At 36.8% G+C, this 23,918-nt stretch overlaps 3 protein-coding genes across 3 annotated transcripts; 2 read left to right on the top strand and 1 right to left on the bottom strand.

Moving 5' to 3' along the window:
- Positions 1-601: 601 nt before the first annotated feature.
- plin2 (perilipin 2) lies at positions 602-6,342 on the top strand. Its single transcript, XM_077208822.1, has 8 exons — positions 602-2,406; positions 2,793-2,844; positions 2,971-3,166; positions 3,257-3,339; positions 3,430-3,694; positions 4,539-4,660; positions 5,432-5,563; positions 5,687-6,342. Exons 1-8 carry the CDS (start codon positions 2,231-2,233, stop codon positions 6,089-6,091), a joined length of 1,431 nt encoding a protein of 476 aa, XP_077064937.1. The 5' UTR covers positions 602-2,230; the 3' UTR covers positions 6,092-6,342.
- Positions 6,343-7,623: 1,281 nt separating this feature from the next.
- Positions 7,624-10,767, bottom strand: igldcp (Ig-like domain-containing protein). Its single transcript, XM_077208823.1, has 6 exons — positions 10,642-10,767; positions 9,869-9,909; positions 9,430-9,777; positions 8,955-9,224; positions 8,583-8,633; positions 7,624-8,451 (listed from the first exon to the last, which is right to left on the bottom strand). The coding sequence occupies exons 1-6, from the start codon at positions 10,692-10,694 to the stop codon at positions 8,375-8,377; spliced, it is 840 nt and encodes a 279-aa protein (XP_077064938.1). The 5' UTR covers positions 10,695-10,767; the 3' UTR covers positions 7,624-8,374.
- A 3,442-nt stretch (positions 10,768-14,209) lies between these two features.
- On the top strand, positions 14,210-23,763 carry clptm1 (CLPTM1 regulator of GABA type A receptor forward trafficking). Its single transcript, XM_077208817.1, has 14 exons — positions 14,210-14,385; positions 16,532-16,659; positions 18,219-18,342; positions 18,486-18,644; positions 18,853-18,970; positions 19,152-19,237; positions 19,406-19,526; positions 19,630-19,874; positions 20,544-20,637; positions 20,721-20,911; positions 21,016-21,111; positions 21,218-21,353; positions 22,644-22,811; positions 22,940-23,763. Exons 1-14 carry the CDS (start codon positions 14,332-14,334, stop codon positions 23,116-23,118), a joined length of 1,899 nt encoding a protein of 632 aa, XP_077064932.1. The 5' UTR covers positions 14,210-14,331; the 3' UTR covers positions 23,119-23,763.
- Positions 23,764-23,918: the final 155 nt, after the last annotated feature.

Below are 23,918 nucleotides of genomic sequence, written 5' to 3'. Positions count from 1 at the left end.
TAGACCGTATAGGGTGAATAATAACTGCATGGTTCATTGGATAATGTACAAAAATACAACATCTGAATGTTTGCCCTCTTGCCCTATGTAAGCCTGACAAAGATCATACATTAATCAGAGCCTATATGTATCATAAAAAATTACAAAGCACAATTACAAAACATAGCTTTCATAAATTATCTGAGTTCAGGAAAAAACTCAGACATTTAAGCTTTCATCTGCACCTAGTTATCTATTAAAGTTTGTTTCTACCTGAGATATTTATTAAAGAATAAAAATTGTGGCACCAACCTTAGGCTAGCTGCTTCTAAAGGAAATTTATCTAGGGAAGTTCAGTTCTTAATTCTTTTAATTTAGCTACATCTAGTGGTTATAATTATAATTACATTTAAATATTTTGATATTTGTATTTAAAGCATTTACAGGTCCTTCTAAAAAAAAAATAGCATATTGTGATAAAGTTCATTATTTTCCATAATGTGGAATTCAGGTCTTTTATTGTTTTAATACTGATGATTTTGGCATACAGCTCATGAAAACCCAAAATTCCTATCTCAAAAAATTAGCATATCATGAAAAGGGTCTCTAAACGAGCTATTAACCTAATCATCTGAATCAACTAATTAACTCTAAACACCTGCAAAAGATTCCTGAGGCTCTTAAAAACTCCCAGCCTGTTTCATTACTCAAAACCGCAATCATGGGTAAGACTGCCGACCTGACTGCTGTCCAGAAGGCCATCATTGACACCCTCAAGCAAGAGGGTAGGACACAGAAAGAAATTTCTGAACAAATAGGCTGTTCTCAGAGTGCTGTATCAAGGCACCTCAGTGGGAAGTCTGTGGGAAGGACAAGTGTGGCAAAAAACGCTGCACAACGAGAAGAGGTGACCGGACCCTGAGGAAGATTGTGGAGAAGGACCGATTCCAGACCTTGGGGGACCTGCGGAAGCAGTGGACTGAGTCTGGAGTAGAAACATCCAGAGCATCTATCGGACTGTTGCTCAGTGGTCCAAAGTACTTTTTTCGGATGAAAGCAAATTTTGCATGTCATTCGGAAATCAAGGTGCCAGAGTCTGGAGGAAGACTGGGGAGAAGGAAATGCCAAAATGCCTGCAGTTCAGTGCTGCTTCTCTGTAGTCCAGGTCAGGCGCTTCTGCCGCTGTTTCTGGCAGTGACAACCGCAATCCGGGAACAGGAAAACACAAGAACACAAGATATAGATATAAACTCTCAATTGCGAGTCAGAATAATGTCAGAATTGTGAGATATAAACTCGCAATCGCGAGTTTATATCTCGCAATTCTGACTCGCAATTGCTAGTTTACCTCGCGATCTGCGATCTGAGATCTTTTTTCAGAATTGTGAGGTATAAACAATTGCGAGTTATAAAGTCCAATTCTAAAGAAAAAAAACGGACTTTTTTTCCTCAAAATTGCGGGTTTATATCTCACGATTCTGACTTTATAAGATTTTGTATCTCCTAACTGTGTGTTAGGCCTAAAGTCAGAATTGCGAGATATAAACATGCAATTCTGAGAAAAAAAGTTATCGCAATTGCGAGTTTATATCTCACAATTCTGTCTTTATAACACACAGTTGGAACTTTACGCAATTCTGACTTTACAATTGCGACTTTATATCTTTATTTACTTTATTTATACACTATAAAGTGGGCCAATTTAGTTAATGAAACAGTACACTTAGGCTTACAAGTAGACCTATAGCCTACTTCTAGTTCTAATAGTGATATTAGTATACTTACTGTATACAGTATACATAAATATACTTGAAAATGAATTTGAATTAGGCTATATAGGCTTGCCTACTATTTTTGTAAGGGTATGATGATGATGTCAGACAGATGAACACATCTTCAGAATGACAAAGTCCTTTTTTGCGCATTGCAATGATTGATGGCTGTTATATTTGAGCTTTTGATTAGTAGGGCAAAAATGGGTCATTTAACTTATGTCCTACTTCACCTGAACTCTATAGTATGTTTGAACTTTCACCCAGATAACTCCGTTATTAGGTCAGCAAAACAGGAAGTTGCTGCAATATGCCAGATGCTAGTCATTATTCACAAAACATGCTCCAGTCACAAGTTTAAGGCATGAAAAGATTACTTTAAGCACGAAACCATAAATGTTTCGCACAGGTTCTCTTAAACGTCTTGAGAACTACCAGAATTGTGCTTAACAGTTGACTGAACTTTGTACACATGGTTTATGTCATTCATATCGTACAGTGAATTCCCCTCAGCACACAACCTTTGGACTACATCACTCGTCGCGACGTCATCCAGTCTGTCATCAGAATTCCTTCCTATAAAATCCGGAACAGTCGCTCAATCCTCATTCAAGCAACTGAGAGTCGGCTTAGAACTTTTCAGACAGCACAACAGGTAAATAATGCTTTTGGTTACATTTTATTTTAAGGTGGCGTAGTTACATTGTAGCCTACTTACTCAAATAAGTACAGAGTTATATTAATTAACTTCATGCCTACTATAGAGTTATGGTTAGGGTTTGGTTTAGTGTTAGTAACTTTTAGTTATCCATAATTTACTGTTATTACTATAGTAAGTACATGTAGTAGTAACGTACGTCACCTTACCATAATTTTTTCTTTTGCTGCTATTTAAACCTTTTATTGTGTTCATTGTTATCTAACTGTTATTTATCTAAATGTGTTTATGTGAGATGTTATGTATTGGATTAAATAATATTTTGATTAACGTTTAAAATAGAACAAAGAGTTTTCTATGACAGTTTGAATGATCTTTTGCAGATTTTCTGCTAATTACAGTGACATGGCTTCTGTGGACATTGTGAATAACCAGGTGTGCCATTTAATCCTCATTCAAATTAAATTAATTTCTCCCTAATTATTAATACTATAAAAAAAAATATATGTTTTTTGGTTTGAACGTCACTTAATCTTTTCATCCCTGTCCGTTCCTTTCTAGAATGTGGTTGACCGAATAGTTCACCTTCCCTTGGTTATTTCCACCTATGGAATGGTGTCAAATGTTTACTGCAACACCAAGAATAACTATCCATACTTGAAGTCTGTGTGTGAGGTGGCTGAGAATGGTGTGAAATCCATAACCTCTGCTGCTTTTTACAGTGCTTTACCAATCATTGGCAAACTAGAGCCTCAGAGTAAGTCGAATTGTTGTTCAACCGATTTGAGATCAGGACAGATTACCGTGTGAAAATGTATTTACCAAAAGTTATTGCGTCCCTCTGTAGTCTCTATGGCAAATGACCTGGCGTGCAAAGGACTGGATAAGGTAGAGAAGACTCTGCCGATCCTACACAAGCCGTCTGATCAGGTATTTAGTAAACTCCACATTAATATTGTCTAAAGCATAAGAAAAGTACCACAGTTTTAAGCACTGCTCTAATGCATTGTTCTCTTTCAGATTGTGAAAGAGGCAGTGACAGGAGCCAAGGAAGCTGTCAGCGGTACCGTGAACGGTGCCAAAGAGTCCCTCGGTGAAGTGATGGACCGAACACGAGGGGCAGTTCAGGGCGGTGTGGAAAAGACCAAGACGGTGGTTAGTGGACGAGTCCAAACAGTGATGGAGAGCAAGGCGGTCAAACTGATGAGCAACAAAGTGGACACAGCACTGAGCACATCTGAGACTCTGCTGGAGCAGTACTTACCTGAAACTGAGGAGGTGACAGGTGAGGATAGATGGACCATGTTTTTTGGTACAAGAATGTATTGATGATATTTAGACTGTGACTTAAAGTTGGTCAGCTTTAGAGTAGTTTCTAAAAGATGGCCTCTTTTCTTCCCTATTGTGATGTATATCCAATTGAAACGACTTGTTTTTAACGGGACTTGATTTTGTCCATGGGAATTGTTTGGATGGTTGTGGTTCGCTATTGGTCGATCTCAAGTGAGTGACAGGTTGCCCCGCCCTCGTGCAAGTAAACATGTCATCAGAGAAGAGAAGAATGCAGCAGCATTTCTTTCATCTGTGGAACACAAAGGATTTTTTTTAATTATCTCAGTGAAAGTATTTCATTGTATGGACAAAACTAAAAAAAATCTTAAAATATCATTTGAAAAGACTTTTTTAAACTAAATTATTACAAAATTTAAATTTGTGAGCGATCCCTATATTCTTCTATAAAATCTTCTTGCACTCTAAGAACTGCATATAAGATTCCTCATATCTTGTTATAGTCTTTGGGATATGCTTCTTGTAAGGTATGGCTTTTTAAATTACAATTACAAAGAATATCCTTACTGTATGTTCTGTAATGAGTGTCAAAAGACTGCATTTAGTACTGAAAATTATTTTCCTGAATTCCATTTTCCTGGAAAAGAAGTATTATTTCCATTCATGTGTGGAACATCCGAATTAAGCACATCTCAAAGAGATCATTGACAAGGAATCTGAAATTAATTATTGTTTCAAGAGCCTCACTAATCTTTATTTATAAAATGCCAATGGAAATTATGAAATTAACAATTGCTTCTTTGTCCTGTTTCTGTGTTTGTCCTTTCAAAATCTCTCAGAATGTGAAGGGAATAACACCGTAGGATTTGAAAATAACAGTGATGCACCCAGTTACTACGTGCGACTGGGGTCTCTCTCCAGCAAAGTCAGGGACAGGACGTACCAGAGAGCTGTAGATAAGGTTCGTAATGACATGCAACGCAGTCCAGATCTCCGCTACACCATCCACACCATGGATAAAAGGTCTAAATTATGAGATAAAAAGTCAAAATCGACATATTGAGCCCTAATTATTACATATTTCAAATAATTATGAATACTATATCAAGTCATAATAATGAGATGTAAAAAATGACTTTCTTTGTCATGCCTTTTATGCTATAAGTGACTAAGTGTGTCATCATTTGTTTTTTATCTCATTATGACTAAGTCAGAATTTAAAATTATGTCATAATTTAATCTTTTTTAAACCATAATTTTGATTTAGTGTGTTAATTTTGACTTGTCATAATTCTGAGTGATGTCATCATTTCGACCTTTCATCTTATAAACTACTTAATTTCGACTTTTAAGATCATAAATGACTTCATAATTTTGACTTTTCATTGCATTAATGACTTAGTATGTCATAATATCGACTTTTATCTCATAATTATGACCTTTTAAGTCAGAAGTTTGACTTTGTATGTCGTAATCTTTACTTTTAATCTCATAAATGACTAAGTATGACAGAATTTCGACGTTCTATCTCATAATTATTACTTAATATCTCATAATTATGGTTTAATTTCATAATTCCTACTTTTTATCTCACACTGTACATATGATTTAGTATGTCATAATTTCGATATTTCATAATTATAGTTTACTAAAGCATTTTGTTTTCTTATGTGGGGGAAATGGGCTTCCATACAATAGACTGTCTCCTAATGTTATTTACTTTTCTTATTAGATTGGAAATACACGGAAGAGTATTGATGTGTCTAACCAGAAGCTACATGAGAAACTGAGTTCACTGATGGGCTGGAAGACTGTGACTCAGAGTCAAGAAGAGGACGAGACAGTCACAGACAATGAAGCTGAGGTACCTGAGATATCATCTGACTGAAAATTTTCTCAAAGACACAGTCTGAATTTCATGTTTTTAGAGACGTGGAGTTCCGTTAACGATCTCATTTTCTCTTCTGCAAATGTTTTTTTCAATCAGCAAACAGAAACACACACTCTGACCATTGCCTACAACCTCAGCCTGCAACTTCAATCCACATATCTGGTCTTGGTGTCCAGCCTCAAAGGTCTCCCTCAGAACGTCCAGGTCCAGGTAGCCTCTGTCAGCCACTCCGCCATGGAGGTATACAGCAGCTTCAGAAAGACAGCCGTCATAGGAGATATGTCCGGTACCATACTCGTCATCAGTCGATCTCAGCTGAGCAGAATAGGAGATTCCATGGATAACGTCATGGACTACCTGCTCAATAATACACCTCTCAATTGGCTGGTAGGTCCGTTTTACCCACGCGTGGCGCGCAGTACTTCAAACGGCCCCAAAGGTAACAAACAAAGGACCCTTCAGCCTGAAGTGGAGATGCAGTCAGTGAACGAGGACAGATGAAATTTCAGGATATTAAACATTTGTTTATATCCTACAAATATACATAAAATAACACATTCCTGCCAATAAAATCCAGTCAAATATTTTGTGACCAATCATAATAAATAAACAGCATTTTAATGAATATTTCGGAAGTATTCTAAGCCTGCATATGCCTTATCCAGTTACACACTTTACACACTATTTAATCTGCTGTCCTTTTATTGTTTTTGTACATTTCTAATAAATAAGTAAAATACACTTAAAATATTTATTTTTGTCATGTGTATTGTTTTGAGGATTGAAATTTATTATTTTTATTCACTTTTTTCACTAGGACAATGCGGATAAATATTTCTATACACCGTACAGAACGTTTTACTAAATACTTCACGGTGTAATGGACACAAAATTTCTATGTGGTCTCTAACTCATTCTATAACCCTCATCTTTTTTGTTTCATTCTTTTGTGTATTTAGTCTTTAAGGCTATTGTCTTCTTCAATCTTAATTTTCAGGTACCTCTCATGCTACGCTTTTGGTGGAATAATAAAAGTGAAAAGGAGGATAACCTTTTTTGCGTCATGTCCGATTTCATCTTTTCAGATCTGTCATCAAATATGCTGTGTGTGGAGGGTTCGGAAAACTCTGAGAATGATACAGAGCATAATTTACTAATAAAACATTAAAGTAAGAAGGTCCCCGGTTCAAGTCCCGGCTGAGTCAGGAGTCTTTTCTTTGTGCAAGTTCTTCCCGGTGTCTCCCTGGTTGCTCCGGTTAACCCCCATCAGTCAAAAGATATGCAGGGTGGATTGGATATGCCAAAATTGTCGTGCAGGTGTGAATGTGTCCCAGCACTCTCAATGCTGGGTTGTGTCAAGGCATCCGGTGTAAAACCTGTGCCAAATCAAATGTGTGTGAAGCGGACCCTGCAAATGAGCGGGATTAACTCAAGGAAGATGGGTAGACGTATAGACCATCATCTTCACCCAGTGTAGCTCTTTTTTTATTCAAAACAACACAAAGAAGAAAAGTTTCGTTTAGGAGAAAAATTGATGTTCCAGTAGATGGCGCTCTAGTAAAAAGTGTCACATTCCCCACTGCTTACATCACAAAACATTGCATTACAAGAAAGAAAAATATTTTTAACTTTATTTTCCAAAGTCACGTTTAAAACCAGCATATGGGATTGTTGTGGATATTATTTATAATAGCTTGCAATTGAAAAAGTGGTATGTTTACAGTTTTAACCTCATTCTAGTATTATATTAGATATAATATATTATATTACATTTTATTTATTTTATTGAATTTCTGTGAATTGAATTTGATCAATTGTGGCAACAGTCTATTAACATTGGCTCAATCAGAAATAATAAGTTGAGCGAATGGAAAAATTTGGTTTTCCAAACCGTGTTGTTAGTCCAAAATGAAATGTTTTAAATTGTAGTAGCAATTGTTTCACGAAAAGCATTAAATACATTAAGCAAAATACAAAACACAGACAACAGGTTTGACATTTACATCTTAAGCACAAGAGGATTCAGAGGATTATAGGCATTGCATAAATATTCTTGTATATTTATTTTATATATTACAATATATATTCTATCTCTTCATTATCAATTATTTTAACAATTCAATGTACAGTCAAAGAACCACTACAAAAGTATCCACACAGGTTTGGGGTAATCACACATTAATTAATATACTTTGTTTAGCTAGCTTTTATAGGTAGCCAAGACAGGGAATAATAGACTTATAAAGTACAGAAAAATAACATGCTTCTCACAATTGACCTAACTTGTTCCACTAAAATAGTTCAATTAAGTTAAAATGGTATACAATAAGGTTTCATTTGTTAACATTAATGAACTACATTAGTTAACATGAACAAACAGTTTACTTAATATTCATTTTAACATTTATTAATACACTGTAAAAAAAAGTTGCTGCCTTACATTTTTAAGCACAATCAACTTGTGTTTAAGTCATTTTAACATAAATTACATGAAACTAACTTAAAAAATTTTGTTGAATCTTGTATAAAATATTTGAAAATTCCTTAACTTATTTTGATTAAAGCAATGTATAAAACATATGTTGTCAACTTATTTATCATATCATTTTTTACAGTGTACATTATTAAAATAAAACATTAATAAATAAAACAAATAATAATATTGCAAAATAAACAAATGCATTGCTCATCGTTAGTTGATGTTAATTAAATAATGGGATCTCATTTTAAAGTGCTACCTTTAAAGTGAAATAAAAAACAATTGAAAATCAAAATGATTTCAATTCATTTGAAAAACATTAGATGAAATGATAGGAAAAGAGTAATGAGGCTTAGCGGAGGCATACTCATTGTGGCTTTACCTAAAGTGAGTGAGAGTGAAAGAAAGAAAAGAAAGAAAGAAAGAAAGAACAAAACGGTCAGAAACAGGAATTTCTATGTTTAATTCAAAAAAGCTGTCAAGTAACGATTACACTATCGGTGTACAGCTTACCTAATTCACATTGTCTTTGCAGAGCATGTTTTTCTTTTGCCCCCACAGGTTCTATAATTAAGAAAAAGACTGACATTAACACAGTATGCAAAAGGCCATAACAGGTCAAATATCTGTTCCAAAAGGGGATTTTCACAAGCGATGGCATAGAAGAACCATTTTTGGATCCTTTCTGTTAACTGTTCTTACAGTAAAAAAATGTTCTTCATGTGAAGAACATTTTAATACTCTAAAGATTTTTTTTCCCAAAAGAACATTTTGTAAAATGGAAAGGTGCTATGGATATTAAAGCTTCTTCAGGGAACCATAGAAGCCAATAAAATAGGCTTATGTAATGTAAAATAAGTAATGTACTGAACAAAAGTTACCAACCTGCAACTGTGACCTTCATTGTGCTGAGCGCCAAACCCTGTGAGTCTAGAACTTTGTATGTTCCGGCACTGCTGGCCGTAACCGCCTTAAAAATCAACTTGTTGTCTCTCTCTTTCGGATAACCTTTCTTTCTTATGCCTGCACCTCTTTCCCACAGGACTGACCAGCTGGTGTCATTACTGTTTTGAAAAACCACTTGCTCAGCTTGGTGTGTGTACAGATCCAGGATCAGCTCTTCTCCAGGCTTCACAAACTTAATGGTCTTGTGATCTGGGAAGAGACAAGACAGCATCAATTTAGATATTTTGCTGTATGCTATATAGAAACAGTAAGTATTTTGACATTTTTGTATTGCCCCCATTCTATTCCATTTTAAATGCTCACTGATAACCATTTTTTTCCCAAACACGGTTGCGAAAGTTTTGCCTTTGATACACGTACAGTGAGGTGTTTAAATGAAGTGTTAAACTCTCACCAATAACTGCAAGTTGGACGCTCTGAATGTATACTCGGTTCTTGATACTTGATTCTCCAACCACCAGGTAACTCTCGTAAAGGCCTGCATCGCTGAATCTGACATCCCGCAAAAACAGAGAGCAGTTTCCCCTCATAAGCATTTCCACAGGGACATCAGCCCGGTCTAAGTAAGCCTCTCCCTGAAAAAGCTCCTCTCCCATTCGCTCGAACACTGAATCCCTTATGGTCTGCCACTGAATGTGAGGCACGTGAGCTGTTTCCTGCTGATATGCCACAGTACACGGAAGCACAGCCGGCAGACCAACCTTAGATGAGGTGTGGACAACCATTGAGAGGGGAGAGGAGCCTATATATAGGGATAAATTATTATATGAAAAAAGCAAAAATGTGTATAAATAACTTTTTATACTGGCCTACTTTTATCATTGTCTACTTACCAACACAAATGAGAAGCCATAGCATTAGAAAGGCCGAAACCCTGTGAAGAAACGTTATATATTATAATTACAGAGATTTAATTCCCTTAAATCATATATTAGAGGCTGACGGTTACGACTGATTGGAGTTAACATGGAACGTTCTCGGAACATTCTGGCACGGTTCATTCAAAGTTATGAACAATCATTATTCCAGTAACGTAAACAGAATGTTCATATAGTTATCTTGTCTAATGTTCTCAAAACATTAGCACAAAAACATCCAACATCCCTGAAACATCCAACAAAAAATAAGTAGCCTATATTTCAAGTTCATTGATTAAGCATGCATAAAGGGATAGTTCACCCAAAAATGAAAATTCTGTCAGTATTTACAGTCTATGGTTTATTTTTTAACCCGTCTTGCTCCATCAGTTTCCGTTTGCAGCAGCTGTTGACACTTTTAGCTTAAAGTAAACGAAACTTAACCAGTAGTATAGCAGGCTAATCTTGAAACAATGGAGCCTGCAGTGTGGACCGAAGAGGTTTTTTTGTTTTTGTTTTTTTATTATTTTTTTATTTAAGCCGTTTATACTATTTTATAGCACTTACCATTCAATTATGTGGGCTAATCTTTGATTTATTCTTTATTCTTCGATTATGCTGCTCAATCAAGAGACAACTTTTAAAAAACAACAAGCGATTTGATTCAAATTTTTACATTTTAAGAATGTGACAATTTATTCAGAATATCACCTAGTCTTCTAATAGTATTAAAGAGGATTAATTTTTACCTGTTACTTCTGTCCATGTCGCATTTGTGCAGGCTCCTTCTCCTGTCAGACATGCTATGACTGCAAACAGCTCAGCAGAGGCACTATATCTACAACGTTCCCTCTCCATTTCTCTGAAACGAAACTTATGTAGTAGGATATTAAGGGATTTACCGTTAACAGCGAATTACAGTAAGCATTTTCTCACGCAGAGAAAAATCGCGGACAAAGAGGACACTGACACCGACAGACTAGACAGAGAATGTTACTTTTAATATGTAACAAATTCTCAGCTGTCAGATTCAATCAATATTTCCAACGTTTTTGCGCTTTTAATGTGACAGATCGCTGTAGCGCGTCAGTTCAAACGGCACGTGATACAGTAGCCTACAACCCCAACCAAGTCAATCAAGTCAAAATAGTTTTGAGGTTAACTGATCCAATTTTGTGTTATTGAAGGATTTGCGGAGTAAAAATGTTTTTATTTTGAAGTGGAAAGATAAAGCAAGACTAGTCAGAGCGTCATACACCACCATTGAGCCTGCGCCTCTCATGTGCGCCAGTCAAAAAAGTCTGGACACACTCTGTCTGCAGCTGAGTTGTTTTTAGATATTTGTGAATTACTGGACATGAGTCTGTGCTCAATATTTCAAGATAAATGTTTAAGTGTGTTTAATCACACCATCCATTGCTGTTCAAAAATAAAGGGATAGGGCCTACAAATGTTCAATTAGTCCCTGGTTGTTGTTATGTTGGATGTCAAGTGATACATTACCTATATGTGTATATATGTGTAATCTGGACAGAATAAGGAATAAAAGTTGTCCATTGCCAAGTAATTTACTCATGTGTGTTAACTGAAATAAAAACTAAAATATAGGCTACTTATAAACTAAAATTTAAAAATATAGCCGCAAGCAGCAGTTATCAGGGTCCAAGCACAAATGGCCCATGTGAATAGCGATCCAATTGAAACTTATGATGCCGTTTTTATAGCATAGTCCTTGAATTTTGAATCTTCACTGAAAGTTAGGGTTTGATGATTTATGTGGTGTATTTGTGGACTCATTGAATCTCATGTGTTAGGATGTCACAGGACAATTTCAAATTAATTTGAAGATATCATTTGCACCTCAAAACCTTATTTATCCGAAGCATTTATCTTAAGTCCCTTTTCATTTTTATAATTTATTTACATGTTTCTATAACCTTATGTTTGCAGTTTAACACATAAGTGTTTGTTTTATTATTCATACCACAGTAATGCATGTCTTTATAGAAATGTTATAGGCTATTATTGTGAAAAATACATATAAAATTGTCTCTTCATTTTTAAATGGACAGCATTTAAATTGTTTCTGGTTTTATTAGTGTCATGTCTAGTTTGGTTCTGTTTCATGTTTTTGTTTCATATCTTTTATTTTGAAGTTTAGTCACAGTCATGGTTCCTGTTTGTCATGTGATTCCTAATGTGAGCATCATGTGCTTCCCTAGTCTCGTGTTGTTCTCATTGGTTGTTTTGGTCATGTGTCCTGTTTTCTCATTGGCTCATTGTTTGATTTATCACATGTGTTCCTTTGTAAGTCATTAGTCTGCTGAATCCGAAATTGCCCCCTATACCCTCAAATAGGGCGCTATTTGAGGGGACAGCCATTTGTAGTGGTGGCCGAAGCCATAGTGGACGTTATTGAGTGCACTTAATTAATCCCACATTGCACTGCAATAACGAGTGTAGCCTACAACCGATGTAGCCTACATTCAATGGATGTCTGAATTCGCTCATTCGTTTTTATTCACCCCTTCAAATGAACAGTATTAGTGGACTAACTTAGGCCCCATCCACACTACCACGTTTTAGTTTAGAAACGGAGACCTATTGCTACGTTTGCACCTCCCATCCACACTAAAACGGCAAAAACGAAGACCTAAAACGGAGAAGTTTAGAAACGCTGCCGACCCCGTTTCGCGTTTTGAATCTCCGGAGGGCGTTTTAGTTTAGACGGGTCAAAACGGAGGACTTTAGTAACGATGACGCAGAGGCTCACGCACACGCTTAAATCATATTCGTTTTAATTCTCCTTTTCTAAACTAAAACGCAGTAGTTTGGATGGGGCCTTAGGGAATGGTGAATAAGGTTTTATGGAGCGATTTCGGATTATGAAATATGAGAGTTTGAGAGGATTATGAAATATACGCCTGATACTTCGATGCCCCGGTATCAGGCGTAACCACTAAATTATCATGTTTATGCTCAAGTTTAAGTCTACTATTATGGTTATTTTCAAGTCAAGTTATATTTTAGTAAAGTTCTTCAAGTCTACATTATGTTTTGTATCACATCAATAAACGTAACATGGGTTCTTCACATTTGCCTTCAGTGGACTATTACGTTATACAATTGGGCTCTAAAAAGGTTAAAAATGTTCTTGTCAATAAGCATTTTACAGATTTATATGTACACTAATTATTTAAAACTATACTATCAGTACATCATATTATACAACTGAGAGCATTTATTTCCATTTAAAGGGATGGAAACTGATAGAAAAAGATTCAGCTTAAAATATGCCTTATCCTGTGGCTCCTCTAGTGGGAACATTAATATCAGCCTTATCTTTTAGTTGAAATGGCTGATAGTTTAGAATTTGCTGTTAGCCTACCGAGCATCATAAATTAATGAAAATAAGCATGTTTGTTGAGAATGACTTTGTTCTCCATAAGTACAAAGGTTTGAGAGGTTTTGGACGTTGCAAACAAGATTATAGACAATAGTAATAATGGGTCATACCTGACACATATAATTTTTTTTTTTATCTCATACCTAAACTGTTTAAAAGATCAATATTCTTTTGATAACCTTTTATTAGCATGGTCTAGAGCTGGTGTGTGCAAAGTTTGGTGAAGGTCTGATAAAGATTCTAGGAGGAGTTCAAAAAAATTTTTCTTTTCTTTCTTTTTTTCTTTCTTTGCATTTTTAGAATGGTGGCTAAGGTTTTTAGATAGTCATAAAAGTTAGAGTTACTATTAACCGGGCCAAAAGCAAGGATTCAGAAGAAACAAGAATTTAATTTTTAAATTTAATTTAATTTTATAGTTATTAGCTAAAACATAATGTATCACCATCATGTGGCTGATTTTCACATAAATCGCTACACAAAATTGACTTATTATAGCGCCATCATTTGTCAAGTGGGTGTGTGTCTGAACACCTGAGTAACGGTTCACGGTTGGGACCATCCTGCAAATTTTGGGGTCAATGATAATTTACGGTATCTGACACCTAGACACATAGACTTTTGGGGCAGAAGAAAAAGAAGATCAGTACAATACAAACCTTACAGTCTATGGAACAAACACATCAGGGTTTTGATTAAAACTAAATTAAATTGAAAATGTTAACTAAAATGAACAGACAGCTTTGGTAAAATAACTGAAATTAGACTAAAATTTTTAGAATGAAATTACAACAAATAGCTTTATTAACAAAACTTAATAGACAGCATTATCTATCTAAGGCTACATGGATTTTTGGAACGCCTTGGAGATTGAAATATGCTATCATGCATGACGTTTTTTGAACCGGTTCTTTGACACGAACTGTTCGAAAGAACCGATTCGACGAAATTGGTAGTTCCCAGTCAGAAAATCTCGCGATATATCAGATATATCATACATACTACCACATAACAGTGTGCGATAGAGACAGGTAAGATGGCGGCGCAGGAGACCCAAGCCACACAGCAGTTGTCCGTAAGCAACGGAGAGGTAAGAATAGTCAAAATAATAAAGTATAGCCGGCAGATGGACTTGTCAACGAACAGCTTTCATATAGTCCACAAGTTCACGAGAGTAAAGACTTGCTTCCTGTACGTTTTAAAGAAGAAATCCAGATTGCCGGTCTGAATCATCGACCCCTTTAATTCAACATGCAGTGGGGGAGAAAACAATGTTGTCTGAGTCACGTAGGGTCTTGTTATTACCCATAACGTTAGATATAAACAATGTTTGTATCTATGGTTATTATCGGCTCATCTCCGTTTTACAAAGCTCAATTTACACCATTTTCTATCTCACAGGCTATATTTAAAAAAATAATAAACTACTGCTCCCTTTGACTGGATTTTAAGGCATCATCACGTTTGAAAGCGCATTTGATGACCCTCAAACGCTGTCTAGCTAAACAGCTGACTTGGCTTTAAGAAACAGCCTATATTGTATATGTTTGTTCAGAAACTGTTCTATATAACTTAGTGTTATGAGCTGATATCTATGAGTTGACCATTCTTAGCATGCTGGCTAACTAGCTGCCTAGCTCTTACGTTAGCTTCACATGTCAAAGCAGTTTAAAGATGGCAGTATTGTGCAATCCTGGTCACTAATCCTCCACTTAGACCGTATAACGTTATTGATACAAAAGCACGTGCCTTGGGTGCAGTTGGAGGAACTGTGGTGGTGGTTAGACGATTTGTAATGATATAGTATGCTGTGTGCCGTCAGCTACTTGAGTAACGTTAAGTGCCTGAAGTCAAGGATGATCAGCCCTGTTCATAGAGATCTGCTTTCATACAGAGATTGCATACTGTAATTTATCTAGCGAACACAAAGACTTTGGTTATCCATTTCTGGTGGGGTTGGTCTGAGTTAGACTTAAACGCTCAAGAGGGAGAACTTTCTATTGGCCTGCTGCTGAATTAAGTAGCAAGGTTAGCTTCACTCATCTGGATGAATAACCCTGTGGTTACTGATTACACAGGTTATATATGTGTGTTATGAACCATAGACATTACTCAGGTTTACAAACCTTTTTTCCAACACAAAAGTGGGCTGCCAAATGTAAACAAGTGGATAACAGTTTCTCAGTATTTCTGTTGACTTCTCAGTCTTTTTTTGACTTTTTGATTTGATTGGAAACAAAGAAAACTGGCCTGATGTAATCTATACATTTTTTTTTGTTTAATTTATCTTGCTTGGGTTTTCATTTGCAATGTTTTTTTTTCATCGTTATGTTCATTTGCACTTATCAAGCTCTAGATGGGTTTTCTGTAAGTGGTGAACTGGTTAAATTGGTTCTGTTGACACAGTTGACAAAACGACCATGACAACACAGCATTAGGGTCTCCACCTTTTCCAGAAAGGCCATTTCATCATCTGTGATTAGGTTAGCCTAACCTTTGTCGTATCAAAATAAAATAAAGTCTACACAAGTGCATAAACATTAATATCATCCCAAGCTTGATTTCACATATTGGTTTTGTTCAGACCACAATTTGTATTCTATATTCTATATGTGACAAGCTTTTTGTGGGTGTACTGTTGTCATGTCAGAACTGTTATTTCTAATCTTTAGCCATCTGGATTGTAAACAGATTAATTGTGGTCCCTGTAGTGTGTCAAATCTAAATAACTTCCTTGGCAAATTACTTTTAGCTGATCAACAACAACAACAAAAAAAAGGGGGGGGGGGCACTGGGAATACAGAGCTAGATGAAAGCTACAGTCATCTCTTTATGAGCTTGTGAAAATACATTTATGGTAATCATGATATCTTTCTTTCTAGGTCATGGTTGAAACTGGTCACGCTTAGTTTTCTTTAGATTGAGTTGATGGCAGACTTCTATCAGGCTTTCTCATTTTCAGAAAGCAGCAGTTTTTGTCGGTATAGCATAGTCGGTTTCATGGTCAGAGAGAGAGAGATCGTTTTTTGTAGATATGCCATCTTTTCTCTGCTTAGATAATTATCAATTATATAACCAAAACTATAGTGCACAATTTGCAGAGATGGTGTAAAACAGTAACAACTGTTGTTAAGGGCACAATGATAAAAGGGTTGTGCTATCTTTTTGTCTAACATCTATGTGTAGTATAGTAAATGTTCATGGTAATTTTGTTCATCACTGAATGTTCTGTGCAGGTGAGCAGTAATGGGGCAGCTCCCTCAGGTCAGGACGCTCAGACAGTGGCGACTGCACAGGACCCCCAACAACAGCAGCCGCAACAGCAACCCAATGCCTGGCAGGTGATTAAAGGTGTCCTCTTCAGGTGAGTCCTTAATGTGAACCTAACTGATTGTTTAACTTTATAATTGTGTTTTTTTTCTCCTTGGTGTTTTCAATCTTGATTCCTGCACTTTGGTCCCCTGACATAGGTGGTTTGTTTTGTAAACCTGTAATGTGGATGGCAACTTCTAGATCATGTGGTTGGGTTTTAGCTTGGTATGCTATAATGTTTCAATGCACTTGAACAGTTTAATTTGCTAATATTTATGTAAATAAATGACACTGGTTGCTGTGATCAATATTGGTTTTGGTTAATTGTCAACATTTACTGGTATTGCCTGCTGAAGATATTGCAACAACCCCAATGTGAGCCCAGAGGGCTATATTACTCAATGGACTTCCCGTGAGGGGAAAGCAACTGAACGTCAGAGTTGTTCTGGGTGCTCTAGTCTAATTGATGTCAGGGGCTTTGCATACTTACGTTAACATACTTATGCAATATATATATTTTTGGTCACAGTATTTGTATTTATTGTTGCAGGTACAGTCATTACTTTCAGTGGCATTTCAAACTCACTTTACTCATACTTAACCCTTTCACACGTACGATCACACCGGTGTGATCAGTCTTGGCTGGTCCCTGGAGCATACGATCACACCGGTGTGATTAGAACGGTCAGTGCATCACGTGATCAACTGCTAAATTCAAACGTGCTTTCGTGCGTTTGCTGGCGCTGAGCCAGAGAAGGACGCACTCAGTGCTGTCATATATCACAACTATTGAGTGTTTTTAACCACATAATGTTTATTTTAGGTTTCAGATATTTAAATACACACAAGTACTAGCAAAACAATGATTTTGAGTCTGTAAAATACACACTGATGTCTATGGAAGCAGCAATAATAATCCTTTACATTATAATAAGACGACACGTTTTATTCATATCAGATACACATTATGTAAGTAGCTTTACATTTGACCCTATTCTTCTCCCAGTTCACCGGCCACTTACTTTCATTTATTTCTTGAGAAGTTGAGGAATTGACGTGTTGTTAATCCAACAGATCCGATTATCTGAACTGTGAAACAAACTAACATGGCTCAAACTAACCGCACATCGCGCATACAGCTCAACTAACGCGATCGTTATAAAGGTGTTTAAACAACAAAACGCATCCACTTGCATATATTTGACAATCTGAATATCAGTGTTTCATGCTATAGCTAATACATTTGTGAATATTTTTAATAAAAAAGGGAAAATGACATAAAAGCAGATCATCATTCATTCAGCGCTGTGTTGTGGTTGCGCTGTGTCACGTGACAAGCAATGACGCGTCACCATGGAAACCTTAAAGTGACAAGTTCTAAATAACGGTCGCCTTGAAAAACTCACGCTGGGGGGTCAGTTAGAATATTTTAAACTTATGTGTGAAAGGGTTAAGGTGGGCTGAAATGGACTGTTTAATGGAATACTTTCTCAAATAATAGGTGACCGTATAATGCAACTGTGTAGCATCATGAGTTTCGGGATCACTACACCTGAACATCATAGAACTGAAGTCTAATATGAGTTTGCTCTTGTGTTGTGTATTACTCAGGATTTTTATCATCTGGGCTATAAGCAGCTGGTTCCGCAGAGGTCCATCAACTCCAGATCCCAACACTCCAGCTGGAGCTCCGCGATTGCCCAGCCGAAACCTCTTCCCCAAGGACACCCTTATGGTATTCATAATCAAGAACTTTCCCATCTGCATTTTACATATATAACTAGGATATCTAATCAACCACCTAACCAAATCCTGAGTAGGGTCAGGTTTGTAGCTGTTTTGATAACATGATATTCTCTGTTATCTGTCTTTTCACAGGATTTATATGTATACATCTCTGAGAATGAGATATTTACAGATTTTAACAATACAGAAGCATTATTCTGGTACCAGCAAGATCTGGTTTATGGAGACTGGTCTACAGGGGACTTGGGGGATGGCTGCTATGAGCATTACCAAGAGCTGGACATCTCTGAGGTGGGACGTGAATACTTGCTGTAAATGTGAATGCAATAGATCTGAGACATGCATGGTTTTAAAAGAAGTGACATTAGTTTTTAAATGAATGAATGAATAGAATTATATTTCGTGGGCACTGTAAAAATCTAATAATATAATTTTATGTATATAAAATCCTTGTGTTGAGTGACTGTTGCTGATAGCCCGCCTGTTTTTGTTCATACAGAGTTTGAAGCAGAACGGCTCTATATACATCCACATTTACTTCACCAAGAGTGGCTTCCACCCAGACCCCAAACGGAAGGGCCAGTACCGCAGGCTATCCACGGTCCATACCACTCGAAGTGAGTTTGTCCAGTTTTTGCCTTTGTTTCTTGCACTCTCTCACTCACCTCTGTGACACGCGTGTTTTTGCTGCTCACACGTTCGGGCTGTGTCAGCAGGCCTGTAATAACACATTATCAGTGCATGGGTGAACCCACTTTAAAGCCTAGAGCCTGTTTTCACACACTTCCACTTCAACAGTGCTCAACAAGTACAAGAGGAGGAAGTTCCTCAAGACCAAGAACCTGTTGACGGGAGAAACAGAAGCTGATCCAGAAATGATCAAGGTAAGTTTGAGACACAAGCTCTTTTCCAAAACCCTGAGCTGCCTCATTGAAATAAGTTAATCGACATTGCTCTTGGGTCTTCCACCATCCATTTTCCCATGCTGTGCATTCTGGGATTGCGTTGTCAATGAAGTTATGTGAAGTTTTGCTATGTTTGTGTATTCTCAGCGGGCTGAGAGTCATGGGCCTGTGGAGATCATATCACATTGGCATCCCAATCTCACTATCAACATGGTGGACGATCACACAGCTTGGGTGAAAGGCTCTGTCCCCCCACCCCTTGACCAGCGTAAGTTTTATTTTGTGCTAAACTGTCTCGTATTATAATGTCCAAAGCCATAGATTGATTTAGAATCACCTCTCGTTAATCTGAGCACTTCTGTTTCTCTCAGATGTGAAGTTTGATGCAGTTAGTGGAGACTACTATCCCATTGTTTATTTCAATGACTACTGGAACCTGCAGAAGGACTATTACCCTATAAATGAGACCCTGGAGAATCTGCCCCTTCGGCTCTCCTACTGCCCCCTGTCCTTGTGGCGCTGGCAGTTATATGCCGCCCAGAGCGCCCGCTCCCCCTGGAACTTCCTGGGAGAGGAAACTTATGAACAGACAGATGAGGACCAGGATTCTGTTAAGGTCTGTACTGGACTCAAGAGAATATTGGTTTTATTTTATTTGTATATCATTTGTAGATGATCACTTTTGATGTTTGATATATGGAATATTAGAACATAGAAAATGTGAATGTGCTTTTGATTTTTCATACTTCTGAAGGTAAAAGTTAAATATTACTTAGATAATGGAATGATATATTTTTTTTAAATCAATATTCACACTTTAAAAAAAAACGTTAACTACAGACATTTGAGTATCTAAAGAATACTACCAATTACACCACATGTAGCTGTATTTATTTAGTGTATTTTTTCATATTAACATAATATATAAAATGGTCCAAAACAAAAAGATCACAAAACAACCTGACGTGTTGATAATATATTATTATTAAGATATACTTAATAAGATTATTTTAAATATTAATGAAAAATTCATAGTGTATATTGTTTTCCTTTTAGTTTAATTATTGTTAAAATGCAGAAATAAAATGCATTTTGGCTATAGGAACCACAATTTTTTATTGGAAAAATCTGTATTGTTGTTAAAAGTGTTCAGTTATAACTTCGTCAGCCTGACTCATGAATATTAATTGAGTGATGTAATGTTACAGTTACAAGCAGAGTAACTACTTTGAGAAATGCCATTAAAAGATCTTGTGCTAATATGCTTGCTTTATTACCTGAACAGGTGGCTCTACTTGAGACCAATCCATACCTCCTGGGCCTGACCATCGTGGTTTCCATCGTCCACAGCATTTTTGAGTTTTTGGCATTCAAGAATGGTAAATAAATACTGATGTATATACGTGTGGTAATTGATTGAGACTTGTGGGTTCTGGTGTCTCTCATTTCACTTTCTCTGCAGATATCCAGTTCTGGAACAGCCGCCAGTCTCTTGAGGGCCTGTCTGTGCGCTCCATCATATTCGGGGTGTTTCAGTCTCTGGTAGTGCTGCTCTATATCCTGGACAACGAGACCAACTTTGTCGTCCAGGTCAGCGTATTCATCGGCCTGCTCATCGATTTCTGGAAGATTACCAAAGTCATGGACGTCAAGGTGAGATGATGCCACTACCAGGCATTTTGGATTACTTCAGTTTAATGCCTTCCTTGGCTTGAATTCTTCGATCTCGATGTTGATTCTTGTTTTTCTTTTCCTAGCTGGACAGAGAGAACAGGATTGCTGGAATTGTGCCACGACTGAGTTTTAAAGACAAGTCCACATATGTGCAGTCTTCAACCAAAATCTATGATGATGTAAGAGACTTTTAGGCTGCATTTTAGAGATCATTCATCAAAGCCACATCATTTATACAAGTTACGAGTTTTATGATTAATATTTGTTTGTTTTTTCCCTACCCAGATGGCCTTTAAGTACCTGTCCTGGCTGTTGTACCCTCTCTTTGGGTGCTATGCAGTTTATAGCTTATTATATGTGGAACACAAAGGCTGGTACTCATGGGTGCTGAGTATGCTTTATGGGTTCTTGTTAACCTTCGGTAAGTGTGGCTTTACTTCATGTTTGTAATGTCTTCATTTGATTGCATTTCTAATAATTGCAAGAATGCTCAGAGTCTGTGCCAACATCAAATCAGGAATGGTGATTAGATGCTTGAGGAATAAGCTTAGAAAGGGGAGTTTCACTTTTTAATCTTCAAGGCCCAAAGGATTTTTTACAGTTCTGTAAATAGAAAAAGAGAGCACTGTCTGAGAGGACACAATCACGTGTGGAATCCGGTAGTTAGCCTGGAGGCAGTTAATGTATGTTGACACATTGATATTTAATGATTTCAGAATGAAAGTAATGGGAAAGCTTTTTCTTTTAACACTCAGATGCAGCTTTTTTATGTTTATATGGGGTTCTGGGTTAGTTTGAACAACTTGTACTTTACATTTAATGCATTTTGCAGACGCTTTGATTCAAAGCGACTTTCATTGCACTCAAGATTTACATTTTCATGCATTTCCTAGGAATCAAACCTATGACCCTAGCTTCACTAATCTGTGTTGCTCATAGAATTGCTTGTAATTCTGTTTGGTGATGCTAGTAGAACAGAAATTACACGTCAGCATTACAAAACCTGTCATTTAAAAATATTTTAAAGTACTTCCTGTTAACTAATTAACGCTTTAACCAGTGTGCTTGACAGCATGTTTTGCTTGAGATTTTAGAATGTTTGGGTGGTAAAAACATTTTTGGGCAAATGTATGCATTTAAATTTAAGGACAGCTGTTAAAGCTATACACATTCAGATTGACATTTGCCCTGTATTTTGTGCTTTTGTTAATGTTATGTTTTTAGCTTCTCACCTTGAGCGTTTGATTTTTCTATTGGCGTGTCATGTTAAGTAGTCTAGATGTGTACTGTATATATAAAAAAAATGCATGTCAAGAATCCTGAATCCTTAAGACTGATTAGTTGTTAAAGAGAACCTATTATGCTTTTTTTACATTTTCAATTTTCTTTAGTGTGTAATGTTGCTGTTTTAGCATAAAAAGGCTCTGCAAAATTACAAAGCGCAAAAGTCACTCCAAAGGGTGTTATTCTCTATATCAGTAAGCACTGTTTCTGAACTCCCTGAAACCCCCCATTGTGGTCTTGAGTTTTCTTACACGTCATATTTTGCATTGATCAAATGGATCAAACATCAGGGGAGTGGTTGACCAATCACCACACACTTTTCCATTGCGCTTTTTAGAAGAAGGGGTTTCATAGAAAGAGAAACTAAAAGCGTTACACACAGACTGGGAAGAGAGGTTGCACTGAACATGCATCATGTTTCCTACAGGTTTCATCACCATGACGCCACAGCTCTTCATCAACTACAAAATGAAGTCAGTAGCTCATCTTCCCTGGAGGATGCTCACCTACAAGGCCCTGAATACCTTTATAGATGACTTGTTTGCCTTTGTCATCAAGATGCCAATGATGTACAGAATAGGTTGTCTCAGAGATGGTATGTGCTCATACGTTTCCCGTTGACGTTTTGAATTTGACGATATGACTCAGTGTTACGTCGATTAGTGTCTTAATGCTGCTAGTATTTTCCACTATATAATTAACTGTGCCGCCATTTCTCCACAGACGTTGTCTTCTTCATCTATCTGTACCAGCGCTGGATTTACAGAGTGGATCCCAACCGCGTCAACGAGTTCGGGACCAGCGGAGTTGACCCGAGCAAGGACACCTCAGCCCAGCCAGGAGCTGCTGAAACAACCGCTGCCATCACAGATAAATCAGAGGGGGAGAAGAAAAATGATTAACCCCTTTTAACCCCCTCTCTTGCCCTCTGGTCTTGCGAAGGTGTGATAATGCATCTGCAAGGCTAAATTTATGTTTAATTGTCAGGGAAGGGAACTGGAGTAATGGTATTACGTAAAAGACTGCTGGAAAAAAGTTCAGTTCAACGTTCCTCCTTCGTGTGGGATCCACAAGAAAAGAAATATTTAATGTAGAGTTCCTGAAATCATTCTTTTTCAATCTCCCATATTTTTGCAGTCAAAGTGAAGTAAAATGTGATGTACTGTATTGTATATTTTTGGGTTGGTAACACTAATAATTTGAAGGGTTAGGTGGTCCATAATTAAATCCCATTGGCTGGAGTGATAAGGGTGAGTGCAGTACATATCATTTTGTTTTGTTTAAGTATAAGAGTAAGGAAAAGAGGCCAAATACAGCCTCACTGTTCTCCTGATTCTGTGTACTTATTTTCTGTTCATTCCATGTGTGAAGGGATACCAGGAAGCAGAGTTGTGTAGCGTAGGACGGAGGAGGCCAAGGGGAAAAAAGCCAGTTCTGTTCAAACGCTACCCCGTGCAAGACAGAGACTTAACACGTTTTTAAAACAAGAATTGATGTTGCAAACTTGAACAAAAAATAAAGAAATAACAGCCTTGTAGGTATTAATATATAAGTATATATTAATATTATTAATAACTGATCATGATTATTTTCTAAGCCTCTAAATTTTCTTTTGTATGTCCTAAAACTGTACAGCATCTCAGCTTGTAAAATGTAATCGTGCTGACGTTAAACATCTAGCAATAGCTGAATTGCCAGTTTT

This window comes from Siphateles boraxobius, unplaced genomic scaffold (assembly GCF_051911475.1).
Source record: "Siphateles boraxobius isolate OS27281-9 unplaced genomic scaffold, OSU_SipBor_1 6, whole genome shotgun sequence".
Lineage (NCBI taxonomy): Eukaryota > Metazoa > Chordata > Actinopteri > Cypriniformes > Leuciscidae > Siphateles > Siphateles boraxobius.
Note: the sequence above shows the minus strand (reverse complement) of the source record. Positions and strands in the feature narration are given on the sequence as shown.